At 39.5% G+C, this 21,510-nt stretch overlaps 1 protein-coding gene across 3 annotated transcripts; it reads left to right on the forward strand.

Annotated features, from left to right (window-relative positions):
- The first annotated feature begins 415 nt into the window (after positions 1-415).
- Positions 416-21,096, forward strand: LOC143464932 (uncharacterized). 3 transcript variants are annotated; one of them, XM_076962990.1, is made up of 15 exons: positions 416-576; positions 5,626-5,730; positions 5,819-6,024; positions 11,317-11,565; positions 11,855-12,057; positions 16,261-16,406; positions 16,547-16,718; positions 17,314-17,371; positions 17,569-17,643; positions 17,740-17,785; positions 17,889-18,386; positions 18,508-18,909; positions 19,061-19,216; positions 19,323-19,692; positions 19,848-21,096. In XM_076962990.1, the coding sequence occupies exons 1-15, from the start codon at positions 533-535 to the stop codon at positions 20,190-20,192; spliced, it is 3,075 nt and encodes a 1,024-aa protein (XP_076819105.1). In that variant the 5' UTR covers positions 416-532; the 3' UTR covers positions 20,193-21,096. The 3 variants fall into 3 exon arrangements, with proteins under 3 accessions (XP_076819105.1, XP_076819104.1, XP_076819106.1); XM_076962989.1 differs by lacking the exon at positions 416-576 and adding an exon at positions 4,333-5,081; XM_076962991.1 differs by lacking the exons at positions 416-576; positions 5,626-5,730; positions 5,819-6,024 and adding an exon at positions 9,272-10,773.
- Positions 21,097-21,510: the final 414 nt, after the last annotated feature.

Below are 21,510 nucleotides of genomic sequence, written 5' to 3' on the forward strand. Positions count from 1 at the left end.
TTGTGTTGCGACATATTAGTAATTAGTAGAATAGAAAAGAGATTATACCTAAGTCGGACGCCATCACCTAACTGTCAGTTTTTCCAAGGAGTTGCCGAAATGAGTTTTCTGCGGAAGACATTATTTCCTAACCGGTAGGCAAATATTGGCAGTTTTAGAAAATCATATTGTCGTTTGCACAATAACGTTTCTTCAAAAGTCGGATTTTTCTCTTTGTGATTGCGCGACCATTTTTTATCAAAGTGTGTGAAAGTATATCGCTTTCTGGAATAGGCTTAAATGCATTATGGCAATTTTAGTTTAATTCACACAAATTTAGTACGAAACATTTGCTTTCGTAGAATGTCAGTATGTCAACATTTTGCCAATATATTTCAGACAAAAAACCTGTATTAAATTGTTTCATATTAAAGCAGGTTGCTTGCAAAATCGGTGATAAGTTAAGTATAAGAAGTGTTTGTTGACAATGGAGACGGAAAGGAAAAAAGATCTACCTAATATAAAGAAACTTGTGACAGTGTGATTTCTGTGGATGATGTTGTTTCAAGATTGCATTTACAAAGCCTATTATTTACAGTGAGTATTTTTCGTGCATATATATGTAACGGTAATTTTTGAGCTGTAGTTTTGATGTATCGAGATGCATGTGATTTTTCGACCTTGGCTCGAGTTCTGCTTGGCCTTTTTGGATATTATGAGCAGAAATGGCGATACATTTGGAACCCTGAGTTCTCATATAACAACTTTGCTATTGAACTATATTAACGATATTTACATTTAAAACCTTTGACGTTCGCGATAAACACCGCTAAAATTGTACGATTTTATTATTGCATGATGGCACCAACGCATGTGAGCATGCTCTACAGTACATGTTTGCACACTACGTGCTCTATGCCCGTATATCTTGTCCTAAAGGCCTAACGTTGCAACCTCGGCCTTGCAACCATTTCTTTTATCTTTATGGCTTGTGTTTTCGCTGTTGCGAAGCCGAGTTTCTTGCAGTTTTCCCTGGTTTACTTTTACAGTATAAATTCTATTATATTTTGATCCACCAATTGCGTTTAACATTTTAGCCATGCTGGTTGGTGTAACGAACAGGCCAAGAAACTTGTTCTTTTAATTTCTCCCTGGAAATGACGAGATAAAAAAGAGAGAAGAAATTTCCGAACTGGCGACGATGTTTCCGGCGCTCGGGTCTTATGCGAACCCGCAGCGGCTTTTCCGAATTCACGATTAAGCCCTCGTATATGCTACTTCGAGTAAAGAGCGGAAAGCGATTGCCACAGTGCTGCTAGAAAGGCAACGAAACAGATACACAATAAGCTTTGCTGTATGCACAGCAGTGTTGTTTTCTGGGAATGGAAGGTCCCTGCGACTGAGTCAGTGCGCCTGTTGTGTATAGGTCATGGCCTAGTGTTCCCCTGTTTTTGTTCTTTTGTGTTAGCTGTCCGGAAATTACGTTGTGATCTGATCGAAGCACCGACAGACGGAAGGACGATTTGCTTGGAGCTAGAACCAAAGTTGGAAAGATGCAGGCTAACATTGTTAAACATGAAGGACTGTTTTTCTGTTTACGGCTTGAAGCTTAAGATTTAGCCTGGCAGCGCTTGAAATTGGTTTATGCCGAATATCTTTAGCCCTCCAGTAGGCTTAAACTTTGCCAACTTGGCGTAAAATAATGAAAAACAACGTCAACCCGTCTGAATTTAACGTGCTCTAGGTGTAGGTGGCTTATGGCAAGCCATAGTTGCTGACTTAGATAGCATTCCGGTAAGCATTGAACGATTGTACTGAAAATTTAATTGCTAAAGCTGGTAACAGCCATCGAAATTTTATAGTAAATTTTGAGTTATTTCTTAAATCAAAGCTATTCTGTTTAGCTTTAGAAAAATATGGTGTAACTTCTGGAGATAAGATTTTAGCTGTCTGGTCTTTTTGCTTTTTGCACAACGTTGAAAATCGTTTTTAATCGTCTGTGGCATATCATTAAGATTGGCGGTAAACTGTTGGCAGGCCTATTCGGGCTTTACCGTTGCGTAACCTGTCAGTTATGTGCCAATAACTTCTATCGTCATGTTTCTTGAGAATCTATTGCACCAGTCTGCAGGAAGTAACCGTCTATGTAGTTACGATTTTTTTGGTGTGTGCAAATGATGGTCTGCGTCACAGAATAGGTCGCTACAGTGTGATGCAATAATGGCCATTGTGATGCATCAGGCGAAGTCCGTTAATTCGACTCCCGATATAAATCACTTGCACATTAACTTACTAACACGTTACTACAATGAATCACGGTTTCAACGGGTTCGTTAAGACTGGCAGGCAGGTTTGCGTTCCTAGTGACTCATTGGGGTTTCAATTTAGTATCGGTCATGCAGTGTCCCAAACAAAATGACGACCGGTTGTTATTGTTTTGTGAACATAATTACTATCGAACACGCTAACTATCACTAGCTTAATCAGAGCTCGTTAACTAATTTTCCACTCTTTAAAATTGTTTGCTGTTTCTACGTTTTATTTTTAAGGTAATACAATGTAGAAAGAGTCGATGTCGATTTTAAAAACCATGCGGTTGCAATCAAAGCAACAAATGCAGAAATCCGACTTAATAACGAAATAAAACTAACATGTTTCCAACAAAATATACTCGTCCTTCTTCAGAGTGAATACGAACAAACTAATGGTGAATTTAATTCTGGAGTAGGTATGTGTACGTACTACATTCGAAAGTAAATGCACAAAAATGGCACAAAATTTGAACCATCTACATGACGATAGAATTACAGATAAAGGGTACCAGGATGCTGCTTTGAAAATGATTATTATTTTCAAATTCAAATCGTCTCTTAGTGCACCTGCTGAAGCAAGCTTATCCTTACGAAAGCGTGCGTCAACAAAATACAGATAAAGTTAACCTAAGAGTGTTATCGTATGTGCCGATTTTTTATTTTAATATTTTCAAGTAATTTTTGAATGACCCGTGATGTGTTGGCGTTAGCATCGTTGTCGTGCCCTTGCCAATACATGCAACAATGTCGTAATTGGGATTTAAGAAAGCTTTCGTGAGCTCCAATGTGCAAGTGGCATTACACGATGCAATTTAGTTTTGACGGGAAGGTTTTGCAAAACCGTAGTCTGTAGCTTTAGGAAGTCAACAAAACCGGTCAATGTATCGCTTTGTCGTTGCTTTGACGTAGTTTGAAAGACACCTGCTGGTGTTGGAAGTGAACCTGTTGAATACGTGCTTTCCATTCGAGCAACATACGTTTTCAAGCCGTGTGAATTAATTATTATCTGGCAATAAACAGATGCCGCACAAAAACTATAAATCCGTGGGCTGGAATTTACGAAGTGACCAGTCTAATGCACGCACAAACATTTTTGTTGCATCGCATCACACGCACGGCTATTGCGACAACGTGCTTAGAATAATAGGCTCTTCCGTTTGAACGAAAAAGTGCCTTTCATTATCAAGTCATAAATCGTCGATTGTTGCGACATCATGATCATGCGTAAGCAGGAGTAACAGCAGCTTATTATCGAGGATGCCTTTCGCGTTTAGAAAGAATCCCGTCTTGCACGGCCTAGACACAGGGGGATGATCATCGTCTTTGCAAGCGGGCTTGAAACGCGCAAAACGTAACCGGAAGTGACGTCAGTAATCACAGATCTGACGAGATGCGCAGGACGAAAGCACCAGTCAGACGACTGCTTCTGCTGTGGTGCCTTTTTGCCATGGCGTGTTTTTGCTGATGCCTGTTACGAGGAAATATGCGAAAAGTGACTGACTCGAGGCCCAACGTTAGCTGCTGGTAACAGCACTCGAAAACTCAGCGGTTTATACTTGTCAGTGATAAAGTTGCAGTTTAGCAGGTGAAATGTCAGCTATTCCACTAAACAACACCCCGGACTAGATAACAATTAGGCTGCAGCACGTTGCACATTTACACAAGGTTAGAGTATTTTAAGTGCTGGTTTGCGTTGAGGTGCTAAAGTTTTGTGGTCAAAGCCCAAATATCGAAACAGAAATGGTGTTCAGATTAGAAGCAACGCCAACAGCAGGAGCGTGGAACCGTTTAAAACGCTTAGGCCGAAACGAAACCAAGGTACGTTTAGAATGGCAAGAACAGGTTATGGTGATTAATGATATTGCGATTAAAGTTAGTCTAAAGTGATTACAGAGCTATAAAATTAATTTTCGTTGGAGAATGGTTGAAAGGTCGTACCGGGGACATATTGCTGGATGCTGACCCATGGTTCAGCGTAACGTTGATGAATTACGTTGGTTGATTGATTGCGTTACTGTAGTCATTTTTTGCATTCACCATTGTATATTGGCTTCCACAGGGCTGTGGTTTATTCGTTTAATGTAGATACAGAAAGATTATGCCTTTTGGATGTGGGTAGGCAATTCAATACGACCGTTTCGTGGTCTGTGAATCAGTAACCAAGCTTTGAAAAATTTACCAGAAACTCAGGACCGTAAACCTTTATCGAATTCCCGGTTTCAAAATGAGGCGGGAAAGCAAACGAAGGTCGTCAAAAAGATCCAGTGAAGCAGGCGGAAATAACATTGCCGCTCGCACAAGGGCGTTTTCAAGCTCAGCCCTGGAGGAGACTGCTGCTAACAGCACTTGCACGGACGATGCTGGTGAGAAAGGAAGGAGGAGACGCCATTCTAATTCGCACGACCACAAGGGAGACGAGAACCACATTAAAATCTCTAACAGCAAGCAAACCCTTAATAGTGAAAACAATGGTGAACCCATTGAGGAGTCTCCCTGCTCAGACATGGACCTCAAAGTGGCGGTCCAAGATTCAAAGAAAAATCAAATGTCATGTGATAAGAACTCTGAAAAAGAACCTGACGACTCTGAAAAAGAACCTGGCAAGTCAGAGGCGGATGAGGAAACGTCACGAGCTGATACTCTGCCCACGTCATCAACCAACCGCAAACAAAGTCCTGGACCTGAAACACTAAAGCGCCCACTGACGGACATAGAAAATGAAACCGTCGGTAAAATTGAAAATGTTCCAAACCAGCAACATCTTTTATCAGCCGCTCAACTGTATTCCAGGTATTATGGCACGAGTGCGCAAAAATACATGATTTAAAGTACACCTTTTGAAACATGTACAAAAATGACCCAATGGGGTCTTGTTGTCAGGCTAGCTTCGTTCTACTGCTATGTGGTCATACAATTTTCTTTACAGCATAAAAATTTCCACTGGATATTGATATAAAGATGCCTCTGTGTTGACGCAAAGCTGCATTATTAAAATTAAAAACACGTTGCTTACAAGGGCTCTTATTCAAGATGCATGTTTAGTGCCCTCGTACAGAATGTTCTCATAAAACAAACAACAAGTTAAACTTTCAGAACTTGTTGGTTATTTAGCTATGTGAAGTGATTTCTATAACTTAATAATATCATTTTCTTCATGAACATTGTCTTTATTAGGTATGTCGGAAAATGTCCTTATGTTAATTAATGCAAATGCAAATTTAAATATGCAAATGAAATTAATGAAAGCTGTTTAGTTAATCAGTAAGTATTACTGTTAAGATTATCTAAAATAGAAATAAGCTAGGTATTCTAATAAATTTTTCTTGTTTTGCAGCTTGAATCTTCTTGCAGCCCGCGCTCTTCTGGTTAAGCAAGAACCGATGGACGTTCCAGTTGCTGAAAAATATGCACAGAGTCTGCTGGCAAACATTAACGGAAGGTAAGCCGGGCGTCTGCGTTTATTTCTGAATTCTCGAATGATTGTGTAAAAGGGTCGTGTTATGGTTTATTTTTGCGTCTGAATTCAGGTATTTGGGCCACGACAACAACGTCGGTTTCGGAGTTGGCTCAGGTGGTGAAAATTTCAATTTTCTGGACAATTTTGTATCTTCCCTGCCACGGCCTCCACCTGAACTGTCACCTGATTCGTTCGCCAATCGAATACGTCACAATGCCTCCGCCAGTATGGTAGTGATGCGTAACAACGCCGCCAAAAGTGTTGGACTTTCCGCAGGTTAGTCGTTTTGCGTTTTTGTTTACGTTAGGGTTTATTTATATTAAGCCTACACTCAACAATACCGTCGGCGATCGATGGCGTAGCGACTTTTCCTGTCAGTCGGCTTAAGTGCGGTGTCGCGAAAAACAAATATTGTTTCGAAATCATTTGATATGTATTGAGCGTTGATTGCAGATTTTCTAATTCGTATTTCGATGCCGAAAAGGTGAAATCGCTTTTGTTATATGTTTACAAACATTTGTTTTACAGTAACAACACAGTTTTACAACACAGTAACAAAAGAGACTGCTAAAATAATGTCTTGGTTCCATTTAAAATTGCTTTACTATCTCGTACCATCAAGTGACAGTTAAATTTGGTTCCTTCAACAAAAATCCTTGTTTCCATATTTCTTTGAATGGTTTATCTATGTTCCGTTCATTCCTCATCAGTCAATGTATTATGCAACGCGTTGGGAAATCCCCTCATGTATGGACTAATTTGTTCCGCGTGCCATGTATATTGACCAGAAATTGTCGACCTCTCCGTTCGACTAGTCATATCGTGAATTTTCCGAAGACGCCAAACTAAAATGCCGACCCCTTGTCCCGAACCGCGCGTCCTGTTGTTTGTTTGTTGGAAGCAGACGTTGTCGCCACGCAGTATAATGTCGTCATAAATAACCGGAAACTGTTGCTGCAAAATCGTCGAACTGTTTATTTTGTCCAGTGTGGCCAGCACGACGCTCGACCCTGTCACGGAATAGCGTGATTGCTGGAATCGCTGGAGCCAACGCGCTTCTGTGATTTGTGTTCATTCCTGGCCAGTGTCGTGCACTGTTCGCCTGGACAGAGCATCCACAGAACGGGATTTGCGACATTCCACGTCCATGTCGTGCGATTAAAAATGCATTTTTTAATTATCGATGTTTACGTACAATTTCCTGGAACCAGTCTTGCTGACTCACTTTCCGTGCAACGATTTAGCCATCGATTGCGGCATCACGAAATTAATTGACTTGCATTATATGCCATTAAACAACCCTACCATTGAGTTACAATCCCGTGTACATGATGCTTCCCCGTACATTTGAGATAGTTCATTAATACGGAAATATCGTTTATTATTTTTTTTCCTAAATTGGACGATTATGTTGCTCAACGTCAATGACTTATCTCAACGTTGAGATCGAAATACTAAAGAACCATATGTTTTCTATCATTGCAGCACAGCACATAACTACGGCGATTCATGGTCAATAAAGCCAATAGTTTTTGTAAAATTCAATTTTTTTGTTTTTAGGTCAATTTACGTTATCCTATTAATTTAGGTACATTTTTTGCATATTATTTTCTTTTACTTTTCTGTTATCCTGGAAAGACTTTTTAGTGCAACACCTTGTATAGCAGTGTGCATCAACGTCTTTGGCGATGAAAATTATAAATTTATGACACATTACTGTGTTTGTTACAATGCACAATTCATCAGTTGCATGACTAAAGAGCGATTTTGCAGAAATTTGTCCTCAGTAAACTGTTAACCAACGCGTGTCCGCTCTACACCACATTTTAAATGTTTGAACTAAAGTGGCCACGTGGCGTTTCTAGTTTTCTATATTCTTTTCTTTATATTTCGTTGAATGAGGTCAATTTTTGGTAAAGTTAAGACACTTATGTTGTATTATAGTCATTAAAGAATCGCCCTACACATAACATTGAGTTAATTATCCTTGGTGGATCCGTGCTAGTACATTTATCCGCAAAGCTTATGATGAGCTATGCACTGGATACTTACCGTAACTCGCTCGCATGTTTGCGCCAAAACATTTGCTTGAAAAAATCTCTACAATCCACCATTATATAACCAGCTATGCCGAAGCATAGGATACCCACGATACTGATAAAATACTTCCAGCCTTCCCCCAATATCCGTCCAGAAATGTCGCTAAACCCGTCTGCCCTTTAACTGCTTTTTTATTGCAAATTGCCTTATAAGGTTTAGCTGATAACTTCTACGAAACACATAGACATTGACAAATAGTAACATAAATGGTCGTGGATGCGTTGGTAATATTTACGCAATATTGAAACGTTCTATTACGTTGCTTTTAATGCTTTGTTATTGCTGTCGTATTGAGAACACTCAGTGTCTATGAATAACTCAAAAATTTCAAGAATAATTATATCAACAACATGCTGAGAAATCACAAATGTTAGAAGATACACGACTTTTAAAGCGTAAAAATGGAACGGGTCTTCCACTTACTTGACTGATATTCCCAATGCGCTTTCCTTGTTACTGGGGTCCTTACGAGACCCATGAGCTTTCGTCATAACCCTTTCTGATCAACGTTTAGGTGTTTTTACATTATTGGATGAAATTATTAATTGCACGTGTCGGTATATTTGGCGCAGGCCAAGCGCTTCTCCTTTTATTACCCCAGTCTATAGACGCTATATATAGCCATTTATATACGTTGTCACGTTGCATAGTATTATAGTTTGCTTTGCAGCGCGAGGATATATCCTATGAACATTGTTATGTTTTTCCTAGCAATCACCCACTTTTGTATATATGGTTGCATAGGATCGCGTAAACATACCGCACCGGAATATACCCTTTCACTTAGCAGCAGCGAACAAAATAGCAGCGAACAAAATAAGATTTGTCGATAATCAAGATATTAAACTCCAAAGTTTAGAACTTGGGAAATAGTATTGATTAAAATTCACAAAAGTATTGATAGCAATGATTGAAATTCTTATTACGTAGTTTGGATGATTTCTGCATGAGGAATTAGACATATAGGGACCTGAATATTGATGATATCAGTTTTTAATGCCGTGAGTAAATGTACGTGTTTTGTCTACCTTGTAAAACACGGCTTTTGTTGAAACAAACGTGCATTTGGTCGAGAAAAGATATTTAAAATAAACTTGTTTCGTTCTGCAGTTTCCGGGTTCGTAATGCATGACGTAACCGCGCGTGGGCGCGACTGATCGCGCAATTAATTTGTTTCTTTTGTTAAACCAGGTGATGCAAACAAAATCTGCATGTGGGACGTGCCGCTAGGAATGTCGGACTTTGTCCACCGCATTTACCAAACATTGGCCGGTTACGATTGCAATAAACCACAGGTTAATTACAGTTAGTAGGTAATACCGCTGATTTGCATAAATCTGTTAAAATGAGTAAGTTTAAGTGCAATTTCGTCATCAATACTATTGCACATAGATCCATTAAATGTCCTTCTCAAAACACGACCATACTGTCGTTGTGAACCGAGGCGTAACATTATGGGTTAGTATATTATATGCCAATATCATGTTCCTTGCTTATCGCGTCATGAAGCGGTGAATATGACATATCATGAGTTTTGGGACGAGGTTAGCCGTTCCATCGCACGAATCGCAGTTGGTCTCTTCACCACGGCAACGTGACCAGTTCATATTATGTGTTTTGCTTTTTGGCGACTGGTAAATGCGGCCTTCGCACGCGAACGTCGGGCACGAAACACATCACTCTTGGCGTCGCTCCCATCAACATCTAATAACGGCAGAAGCGAGCGGCGTTTAGTGAATTCGAAGGAACTCGTGGCTGCAAAATAGCTTTCAGAAAAAGGAAAAGAAAACAATGGAAGAAAAAGGACAATAAAGATGGAAAAAAGAACATTCGGATAGGTTTAAAATATGGCTGTTGCCACGAGTCGTGACGTTGTTTTGTTTAGAACGTGCCGGAAAAGTAGTGACAAGCGCACGACACGTAGAGGTATGTCTTTCTCCAAACACCTGTCCGGACCCTCTTTCTTCTTCATGTTTTATTTCTCCTCGTTTTTCCGGAAGCTGATATTCATGTGACCTCATAAGTAATTGATTAACCCCGCTAGTCCTATTAACGCCGTGACGCGACGCATCATACCAGCGTGAACGTCTTTCGTGACGCCTCGCTCTGATTGATGCAGCTCGTCTTTCTTCTTTGCAATTTTCCCAGCAAACCGACAAAATGAAGTTTGCTCAGACAAAGAAGCGACGCATCTCGTGCGAGTCGCGTGAGTTTTGCAGTAATGGGAAGCGTCTGTTTATCAAACACGGAAGGGTAGTAAATATTCTGGCAAGAGTTCTTTGATGCATTAGGAGGAAGAACTACATTACGTGCTTTTCTCGGCATCACAGCAAAATGGTCGCAATTTAGTTCTTAGTTAGCTGTCGATAGGGTGGAGCATGCATACGTTTTAACAATAAAGTGATTTTTATCAATAATTTATGTAACTTTTATGTTATTGTGTAGAATTTTATAGTTTAGGCGGTTTGTTATTAAAAAGATACAGTTTAGAAAAGAATTTTTTGAAAATCAGTAGATGAAATATCAGAATTGTTCAGCAATACTTTTAGCAGTCAAAAAATGAAATCATGATTAAAAGTAAGAATCTACTGCACCTGTGAGCAGAAACGGCTTCAAAAAAACATTGATATAAACAGCAATAACGAAATACATGACACAATGTTTTATTTCTTCATAACTTTTTTAGCTCTGTGAAGCGCAATACCAATTCAGTTTAAATGTTGTTAACTAATACACAACCAGTTTTGGACTCGTCAAAGGACATAAAAATGACGTATCCGAATTATACAAAACAACTCGAAAATTGGATTCAGTCGAGATGGGATCTGCTCAGTTCAAATTTTGTTGGAAACACGGCCACGCACCCTGGATTCTCTTCATACTATAACGCCTATAGCCATTTCTGGAATTACGATAGACTTCAAGGTGATGGGGATTACAGTGTATAGATTTCCAATTAAACACTTTCGTTAACCCATAGATTGATGCAAACAAACTACGAATTTTTGTCTAAAATTTTTAAAAGCGTTCGAAAACATTCAAAAACGGTTTTAAGCACTTTTGTTGCCATCATATAACACTTTGCTTCTGTGCTACCACAGAACTTACTAAGGCCATTGACATTGCCTTACTGGCAATAAGGCACAATTTCTTTGTTGCTAGCGATAATAATAGTCGTTGTATTTTCTTTGCCACGTTGGTTACTTTTTTGTACTTATGACCTTTACACATAGGTTAGCAATGACAACATTTTTTTGGTTAAAACGTGTTATGTCTTTAAATAAATTTCAAAAATAGTTATTTTATGGGGACAGCCCTGTTTTTTTTTAGATTAAAATTATCATAATTGCTATTGTTATTATTATTATTAGTATTTTGAACATTTATTTTCATTTAATTCAAAATTGACAAAATGTAACCATCAACATCGCTCAAATATCATATTATTTATGTCCCAATTTTTTCAAGGTAACGGAGAAAGCCCTACCGGCAACAACCCCCGTAATGTTGGCTTGGGGTCAACTGCACCCAGCGGCAGCGGCGCCTCTGGATTGCACCAGTTTGTTACGCGATATACGATCGAGCGACCAGACGACCCGGTCCGGTCTGGTTTCGAAATCTGTCTCGAGGGCGACGAAAACAACCCCATAATTGAGGTGGAATGCGGCGGCAACAAAGGCCGTTTATACGTCACGAAACTCTGTCAGGGAAGCAAAGGTAAGAGCGGCTGATAGTGAAAATATCTTTCAAGTCATGTTATGCACGAAAATCGTGACCCAAGGTTAGACAGGCCAAGCTTGTTACTATTCTTGCTGTGCCAGTATTTATTTTTGTGAATGATGAGTGACCAACGCGGACTGCTGTTTACTTTGAAAGGATTCTAGAAAGATTTAAATGTCAAAAAATATTTTGAAAAAACTTCCTAAATTTTCGAGTGCGTAAAATTTTCACATTACCCCGACGTCAGAGTTTCGGTTGCTAAAAATTAGAAATGTTTTCTTTTTAGGCCAGTCCATTTTGTTTAACGATGAATGGATGACTCCGAACGAATTTCAGTTCATTAGCGGAAGGGAGACAGCCAAAGACTGGAAGAGGAGCATAAGGCACTGCGGGAAGAGTCTGAAGACGCTCATGACAAAAGGAATCTTGCAAATGCACCCTCCAGTTTGCGAATGCAACTACTGCAAAGGACACGGACCTGCACTGGCGGTGAGTAATTCTCGACATTTTTTTAAAAAAAGGATAATATCCGCAGATTTACTTAAAAAATATTTTTGTCTGAAAAAAAAAACTGCTTAGCATGCTATTGGGTTATATGATGTAAAATTTCAACGATAAAACTATTTTGTAAATGGTTTGTTTCTGTCTGACACATGCAATACTTCGCTTGGTGAGATTCGTTTAATTTCGCTTAATTAACACAATAGATTCCCACCAGCATTTCTAACACTAAATGTTCACTAAAAATACACAGAAACTGTAAAATTGAAGCTGAATCTATATTAACTGGCAAAATAAAGTATATATTGAATGATAAGGACAAGACGGTTGAAGACTGGCGGGGCATTTATTCAAAGCAAAACTAATCCGGTGCTTTTTGAACCACCTCAGTTATAATTACTCTTTATATTATAATTACGTTATAGTTATAAGTCTTGCCACGTAATTCCGGTTATTGTATATACGATCTCTAGACTAGAGGAAGCCATTTTGTTTACAGCTTGTGAATAAGTAACTATACGAAACAGATTTACAAGGGCATACTATTTCGATTTTAACCGACTTGGAAGCGGAAAGGAACTTTGTGATATGTTGTATTTTTCTAATTCTCGTTTACGTTTGTGATTTGATCACGTGTTAAAGGTGATACCGAGCCCAGTCCCCAACGCAATGTTCTTTTCTGTGTAATAAATTTTTATCAAAGGAACTGTTTTCTTTTATAAGTTATCTCCTTGTGAAATCCTTCTGCTACTCTATTTTCATGTGTTAAGTTTCTCTATGCCCGGTACTAATAAAGCGTGGTTATGGAAGTGTCGTCGGTAAAATTTCATTACTGTTTTATTTGATAAAATTTCAATGTTTGCTATGACGAAAAGTTTGCTATTTGAAGTCAAAACTATACAGCCACTCAATTTTAAAATAATTCCCGTCGTGATAAACCTTAGCCATACTTGAAGATTTGCCAAAAGGATAACAAAATGGCCTTAAGCATAGTTAATAACAGTTGCAACGAGTAAAACAGCCCATAGTTTTAACAACATTTCTATTTATGTTAAATATCTCCCGATTTAGTAATCTTTAGGACGTTGAAGTTTCTTTGTTTGTTATTTATTTGCAAACACCTTTAATCTTCTATAGTGATCACGTCTAGCAACATGCCATGAATCGTTCTTGAAAATTCCTCAACGTTTAATTGCTTCTGCAATTTGTCTGGTGTGCGGCAGCTAATATTCAATCGGCGCTAGGTGGCGCGGTTGAGAAGTCGCGTCATGAATTGCTTACATAAGGTTGTTTGTCGTTTGAATTGTTTCAGTCGTCGGGAAGTAATTAGCAGTTTCGTATTTGAGCCAAATACTATTAATCACTGTTTTTGTGCAGTAAAATTGCTAGAATTAAAATACAAGCATGTTGCTCGTCTTTCTTGTGTCCCAGCAAACCGTTGGTTTAGTCGTAATTTTTTCTCAGAATTCGCGGATCCCCTCGAAATTTTATTTCAAAACTGCGATGTCACATCGTTTTGAGCCAGTTTGTGCAAAGATGTTTGTCAGCGTATTTGGTGCAAGTGGAGACAGACTAGTGCACCTGTTCGGGCTGTGCTAAGTTATACAGTTTCGTAGTTATTATAGGTTCACACACCATGAATTGGGACCAAATAACTTTGTTTCCTTAATCGCAAGGTTGCTTGTGCGCAAAAGAGATGATGCATCTTTATGAAGCATTGTAGACCACATGGTAATGTCCCCTTGAAATCTGTAAGCGTCGTTATGCAAATGTTTTAGGCATTGATAGATTTCTTTACCTTCCATTAATTGATTTCGAAGATATTTCTACAGTCCCAGATGGAGTCATCTATTCTCCTACTTTCAGTAGAAGCGTCTGTCACGTGACCATCAAAACAAACAGCGGAAATGGCGCTCACAATGTGCCGGAAGTATAGATTGCAGTTCAAGCTCCATTCCGGAAGGAAACAAACGCGTAGCAGCCTTTCACCAAAAGCTTTTCTATTTGTGTGAAGTTTGCTTGTACCCATTTCGCTTGCCAATCTGTTTTGTGAGCGTGGAGAAAACATTTCTTCATAAATTTTATTAATTCGGCGTCCACGCAAACCAAACTCGATCCCATACAGAAGTCTTTCCATCTTTCTTTCCTTCTAAAAGTTGTTTAATATTTCAAAGCTTTGATGTGGCAGTAGTTACTCGCTTTTTTCTGATAAAAGTGCTTTTTTACCAGCTTGAAATGTAAAGAGTTCCAACAACATTTCTAAAACCTTAACGTTAAGTTTCATAATATGATGGCGACGAACAATTGACGTGATGTCATTTCCTCTTTTTGCCATAACGGCGGAAACAAAAGCGAGCTGGCGTTGTTACGCCAACGAAATTATGTTTACTTGTGGATCGTTTTCCTTCTCTGTGCAGTCAAATGCTACTCGAGACTAAAACTTATCGAGTGCTTTCTTGAATTTTTGTTCATAACAATTTCTATCATGATTTATCGTAAGCACTTCCTTCCTATCTACACCTCTGAATTGATCGTTTCTAATGCCAGCATTGTTTGCCGGCTTGCAGCGTTTTGCTATTCTAGTACGTAGGCGTCCTTATACTCCAGTCGAATACTCAAAATTGGTTTTACAACCTTTGGTCCTTCTTCTGAAGGAAAGTATTTTGTCAAAGGTTGTTTTTGTACATATTGATGTAAATCGCGTTTAGCATAGCAGACAACCGGCGTTGCCTGTTTGCAACAAGGTTAAATGAAGTCGTAAAGCAATCAACATGTTGGTCCCATTGATCATATAAATTTTGCCTGGATTTCGTTACACGTATGGTCAATGACGTAACTATGTGCAATCCGATACCGGACTTACTTTACCATTATACGATGATGTGAGAAATAATTTCCAATAACAGACAATTTGAATACTGATTTGTGAAATTCCGCTTGTCTACGCGTTTCTATTCACACGTCAAGCGAGCTGCAAACGCAGGAAAAGATTTCAGCCCAGCCCAGGCAAGGCTGCAACCGCAGCAAGGCAGGGACTCTAGCTGACAGGCTGTAATATCAATATACTGAGAGCAAGAGAGAAAAAAGGCGATCCTCCACGCCGAGGAAGGAAGGAACGGCGTCGTTCGAAACACGGGAAGGAAATTATGAGCCACTATATGGCTTTAACGGCTTAATGCGCTGTTTTGTATTACTCTGTCTGCCTGTAAAGCACTGCTGCTGGCAGAGTTTAAAAAGATCGTTGCAGCGGTTGTTGATTTTACCGAAAAGGTGAGCGAAGCTTCAGTTGCTGCGGTTTAGAGTTTGCTCAGGATTATATCAGTAATGCGCATGCAGACGTGTAGTTTAGTGGAAGTTTAACGTGAATGTGTTGCCAGACTACCTAATTATTTAGTAAGTCAGTAATTGTATCAGTTCTAACGAAAAGTCGTTTTAAACGATTCGAAACGTCTTTTCCACATTTCACACAATACCATACAATCTCTAAACTTTTCAGCTTTTCTATAGGTCTACATATAGGCTTTACATTGTTTGCACGATAAATATTTTCAGCAAATTTAGGACCCGGATCTTACCAAATGAAGGCCAAGGTATGCTGGTTAGTAAGGTGTCGGTCAACGATCTTTAATGATTGGTTTTATAGTACAGTGTAGCATATGGCTAATCAAATCTGGTAATTTGTGCACGCATAACTGCAGGCATGGTTGAAAGGTGGTGACAGCTTTGCTTCTTGTGTTGCGCCTTTTCCTTTTCAGCGTTGACGTGTATCCGTTTCAATAATCACGAAAATAGCGCGGCGACCACGTCAGCGAGTTTTTCATGTTTTTCTAACTCTGTACTTATAACGCTTAGCCGGAAATGCGATTCAATATTTCCGTTTGCAAACATAAACAAGTGTGTTTGGGATGACGTAACTGTTGTTGGCATGTTATCACCTATTAAACGCTAACTAGGTCGCCGTAACGGCCACGTGATGAAGATTATTTGGATGAAGTTTGGTAAAGCTGAAACTACTTTATCTTCATGCATATGTCTATGGTTAACCTGAATTGTCGCCACATGCACAGTAACAAATAACGATACTTCCATGTTGAACTCATGCTATGATTTTAAATCAAACTGAAACAGAAAATCTGGTTATAGTTTCCGTGCATGTCAGCGTTTTTAATTTTGAATTAATTGTTTTTTTAGGAAAAATCTTCAAAAAAGCGACCTTCGATCCCGTCGACTCCAAACGAAAGAAAGAACTCGAGCCCTGACAGGATGAGACCCACATCTACGACTCCCGTTTTAGCGGGAATACCGGAATCAACTTCTATAGCTCTACATAAATCAGGGTGAGTTACGCAAAACTGTGCAATAGTTGATATAAACTCTCACGCGAAATGCTTTGCCTTGTGGTTATTCGGCTTTCCAACAAGCACATCATTTTTCATTTTTGTCAATGACAAAAATTTTATGTTTTGCTGTCTTTTAGGCGCGACGGCGGACTCAACTCGATCATATCCCAACTTCACAACAAGAAGACAGGAAGTGACGTCACGTCAATCAATGGGGATGAATTTCTGGACCTGAGTGTACGGGTCCCCTCACGCAATACATCTAACTTTATGAACGGAAGGAAGCGACAACGGGACGCCAGTCAAAGGGTGGGTTTGTGAAGACTTCACGCATTATCTTGAACATCTTGTTCAAAAGGCAAACAGAACATCTTGTTAATCATTAAAATTTTTCCTCGAAGTAACTTGATAATTATGAGTAGTGCGCCGTTAATGAGGAGACTGGCAACATGTTTCTGCCTTTCTTTCACGTATACGTTATGACGACGTGCGACTTGTCACCTACGGTTTAATCATGTTCCTGTGGTCAGATGATGGGCTCCTGTAACGGGGTAAAACAGGATGGGACATCCTACATATTATATGGCCTTTTCCTGTTGTTTATCTCGTATACGTGTTAATAGCTTCTGTGGGATCTTATCAGTGGAACATTAGTTTGTTCCTACATAACCACGCCACAGCAGGCAAACTTATACCACCACTTCACGGTACCTTTGCGCCTCGTTTGTTTAGGCCAACAATATATACTCGTATTTTGCTTATTCGCTGCTAAAAATTGGAAAAACGAGACCGATGTCGAAATACAAAATAGCGATGATTTTAGAGCTGATTATGTGCATTCTGTATGTTTCATCCGGTTTATGCCGGCATCAAATACGAGTGAGCAAAATCCACTCTATTTCAGAACGAATTTAATGAAGGACCAGAGCTGCCTCTTAAAAGACGTCATTCAAACTGTGATAGTAAGTTAATTCTAATATTTTGATACCCTTATAATTGTCAAGGCGTAAAGAATATGACGATCTCTTTAATGAGTAATAAATGTTGATAGTGTGTTTGACAAATAACTCGTTTCAGGCAAATTACTGTATGTCTATTCTAAAGTGCCTTCACACTTTGTTCTAAGAAGGGCTTATGTTATGTGGGCCTTGCTTTCCAGGTGACGGCAAAAGCATCCAAAGAGATGACGACAAATTGACACCTCTCTGTCTTTCTTCAAATTCACCTGAAGACGGTAAGAGAAAGCCGCGCCTGTAGCTTTTCTTTTGCAATATTGCAGGATTTAATCTTCTACGAAACAGTGAGTTTAACGTTTCGTTTATTTTTGTAGGAAATGATGCTCAAAGAAATGGTTCTTTCTTTAACGAACCAAAAAGGTACGTGAACCAACCACAAAAATGTCTGTACTGGAAAAATGAAATCGACTTAAACGGCAGCAGTCATATTTTCGACAATTTAAAATGGTATATTTTTTTACAGGGAGGGCACGAAGAATAATTCCGAAGCCTTTGACTTATCCCGGCCCAACGGCAACAGACCTTCACGAAACTATAGTAACAAAAACAACTCACCATCATTTGGGTATTCCTACCCAGACCTCAGAGGTCAAAGGTCGGGTTGTGGTCCCGATTTTAACGACTACAACGAATACGCATTGTTCAAAGCAATTAAGCACGCTATAGCGAATCCTACGGCACCTTGTACCGACAGAGCTTGTACCCCGCCTCGAATGGAGAATTTTTCCTCCTCTTCCCATCCTGGCCGCGGAGGATTCATCAATCTTGACTCCACCTCGCCCAGAGCCGCTTCATCTCGAGGTTACGACGTTCCGTCTCCGCGCGCAGCATCTAGAGATCAATTTCCGATGATGGAGTTGAGATCTCCATTTCCGAAGCCTGATAATTCGAGAGGACTCGACTCCTACTATGATCAACGATATGGACAGAGGCACGGGTTCAATCCATTCGAGTCGCCAATGTTAGTTACTGTATTTAAGGGCCATCCTATGCACATTTGTCTATGATTTTTATTACTAGGATAATAAATTGATTCGCAAGAAAAATATCAATTTCAAAAGAACAACTTTTAATGTCCGCAGAGGTCCAAACAAGTCGCCATTAACCGTGCTGCATCATCACCCCAACCAATATAACAATTGCAATGGGCCCCAGTCAAGTCGGCGCTATTACCCAATGCCCCCGCCGCAGTCCCACGGGCACGGCATGGATGATCGCGGCTACAAGACCGCCGGGGACAGCAACAAACGGTTTTCTGTGGGTGCCGGTATGCGACAGGATCGCAAGAACCGGCTGCATCGACCGATCTCTCGAAAACCGCCATCATTCTCGGATAAGCGAGCAATTGAAAACGCGGATGCCGCTCAGAAGAACCACAAGATGTTGGATCTTCAGAACCACGCGATACCGATGATGTCGCTCACCTACTCAAAAAAGGGCGCGAGAAACAGCGGGAAAGAATTAACAAATGGCACTCAAAATAAGTTAGTAGAAAAAAAAATGTTTAAATAAAAAAATTGCTTTAATTTACAAAGTAGATTCACTTGTGACGCATCAACGCTAGTTGCAGTAACTTTTGACATATTCTTGTTGACACTGAATACCAAACAATTCATCATTATTCACTGCTTGCAGAAATGGCGAACGAAAGTCAGAGTCTAGCCCTCCAAGCGTTTCGACTAATCGACGTCACACAGCATTTGGCTATGAAGAAATCGGCATAAAAAGCGACGTTATGAGACGATTAAGCTCCAGTGCGCCACCACCCGCTCTTTCCAATTCTTCACATTAGTAAGCGGCGTTTGTGTGAAATAAAACATCACTTTTTTAAGGGTTAGAATCAACACAGGTCGGCATTTTTTGCAATAATAGTTTAACCATTTATAAAAATTCATAGCAACGGCAAGCAGGGAGTCGTGGACGAAAACAACAACGCTACGAAAAGTAGCGATGAGGTGCTTCAAAACGAAGCCCAAGGAAGCGTGTTTGATTATGCTAAACCCCGAGCAAAATCCATATCGCCGCCCCATTCACCTCCCTTGTACGACGGCGGAAAGAGATCGAATCTTCCTTACGATGGGATACGACCTGAGTCTTGTCTATCCGGCTATGTAGATTCCCCAACGGAAAACGTTACTTTTGCACAACAGCAAATAGAGCTGCTGCGCTGGCGCGAGCTCTCGTCTACAATCGAAGACATGGGAAGCTGGACTACAGAAAGCGTTTGCGACTTCCTGAAAGATATCGGCTGTGAACAATACCAAGAGGTAAAAGGATTTTTACACTTTATGCAATTACTCCTGCTAACTGTATAAAGTTGGACTTTATCAAATTGCAACTTAGACATTTGGCAAACAGATGAAACGTAATTTTATGTTCTGAAATACAAATTATGATGGTAAAAATTTTCCAATGTTTTTAGATCTTTCGAGAAAATTGTATTGATGGTGACGCACTTCCGCTTCTCATGGAAGGTCACTTAGTCGAAAAGATGGGTTTGAAACTCGGCCATGCTCTTAAAGTCATTGCGCGTGTGCACCGTCACCTTGGCAACCGTTGCGCGCTGGTGTCTGATCGATTGTCACTATCCCGTTTCTCAACACCACTGCACCTGGGCTACTTAAGGCATTTTTCATCCTCCGAAGCCGACGAAAAAGCTGGGTCCGTTTCGCCAAAAACAAACAGCGAAAACAGGGATGAAGTCTTGGAGCAGAACCCGGATGATGCACAGTTCAACAAAGAAGTGGAGAAAACTACAGGGGTTTGAAGCTTGTATTATTTTGGGCCAAGTGGAAATTAAATGGTGATAGTACACTCAGGAAACGTCAGCACATTGTTAAGTTCATTTTCCACCATTATTTCATGTAATTGGACCACTACATTTATCTCAATATAGTGTTACTCACCGGCACAACATTTATTGCAATCAACACTGTGCGACTATGACGTAGATTTTCGTGTGTCGTAGATTACTTGGTTCGTTCGCAGGACTGCGAAGTATATTTCCTCATACACATTGCATTGAAAACTTTCGCCTTAAAATTGTTTTGTTGTTTTTGTTTTGTTCTGAAGTTCCGAATTATTCTGCTTTTTTCAAATTGTTTGTCTAGTTATCTATTATGAGTGACGCTATCACCTCGAAGGCTTGTGTCGAAATACTGTTGCGTTTGTTATAAAATTCACAAAGGTTAGTTAGCACTCTGAGAGAAGCGTTGGAGTCATTATTACTTATTTATCCTCGTAATATAGTGTATTACACTGACTGGAAGGCTAAAAAAATTTGTTGTTTTTCCACTGCATTACTTGGTTTAATATTTTGCACACATAAGGCTATGTCATCATAAATGGCATAACAAATTATAAGTCATGCGTGTTGAAAAATTTTCCAATTTTGTGTGTATCTATCGCGCCTAAGATTATAACTTAGTATTTGTAAATATCGCTTTTTGTAAATTTATACCATTTTTTTTTCTTTCAGCTGACGTGTAACGAAAAGCTCACGCACATTTCCAAGTTACTTGGTTGACTAAACTGTATAAAACAGTAGCATGTTGACGTCATTTATTCTTCAAATGATAAATTCTCTTTAGTTCATGTTTGTTTAACTATAAGTTGATGATGCCTTAATTTTGTTCCTAGTATTACAGAGGCAATAAATTCATTCGATAAAACACTTTTCTATTCAAATGCACACCTTTCCCATCGTGTGACGTCGTCAAGCATTATCCTTTGCTAGTAGATTATTTTGTTCTGTATATTTAGTGCAATGTTCTTATGTTTATTATTAACGTGTCTGCGACTGATTGGGTAGGTATTTATTTATTAAAGAAAGCACCAATGTCTTGCCGAAAAACGCATGGTTTGAACATAAAATAGTCTTTTTTATGTGATGTAAGGATTATTAGTAAAGGTGTTGGGCCGTGTCACAAGTAATGTATTTGCTTCATTAGAAAGCGCATGAAATGATGCTAAAAATATCGTATACTAAAAGCGCGGCTTGGAAGTGCAAAAACACTGTCTCATCAACCAAGAAAACCCAAAAAAGTGAGCGTAGCTGCCGTACGTATACGATATGTACAGTAATT

Source organism: Clavelina lepadiformis, chromosome 7 (genome assembly GCF_947623445.1).
Source record: "Clavelina lepadiformis chromosome 7, kaClaLepa1.1, whole genome shotgun sequence".
NCBI classification, from domain to species: Eukaryota; Metazoa; Chordata; class Ascidiacea; order Aplousobranchia; family Clavelinidae; genus Clavelina; species Clavelina lepadiformis.

Excerpts from the sequence above, each read along its gene's own strand:
- LOC143464932 (XM_076962989.1), top strand. The coding sequence starts at position 4,516 with ATGAGGCGGGAAAGCAAACGAAGGTCGTCAAAAAGATCCAGTGAAGCA. Across the intron at positions 5,082-5,625 it reads GCCGCTCAACTGTATTCCAG|CTTGAATCTTCTTGCAGCCC; the intron begins GTATTATGGCAC and ends CTTGTTTTGCAG. Across the intron at positions 18,387-18,507 it reads AATCCATTCGAGTCGCCAAT|AGGTCCAAACAAGTCGCCAT; the intron begins GTTAGTTACTGT and ends TAATGTCCGCAG.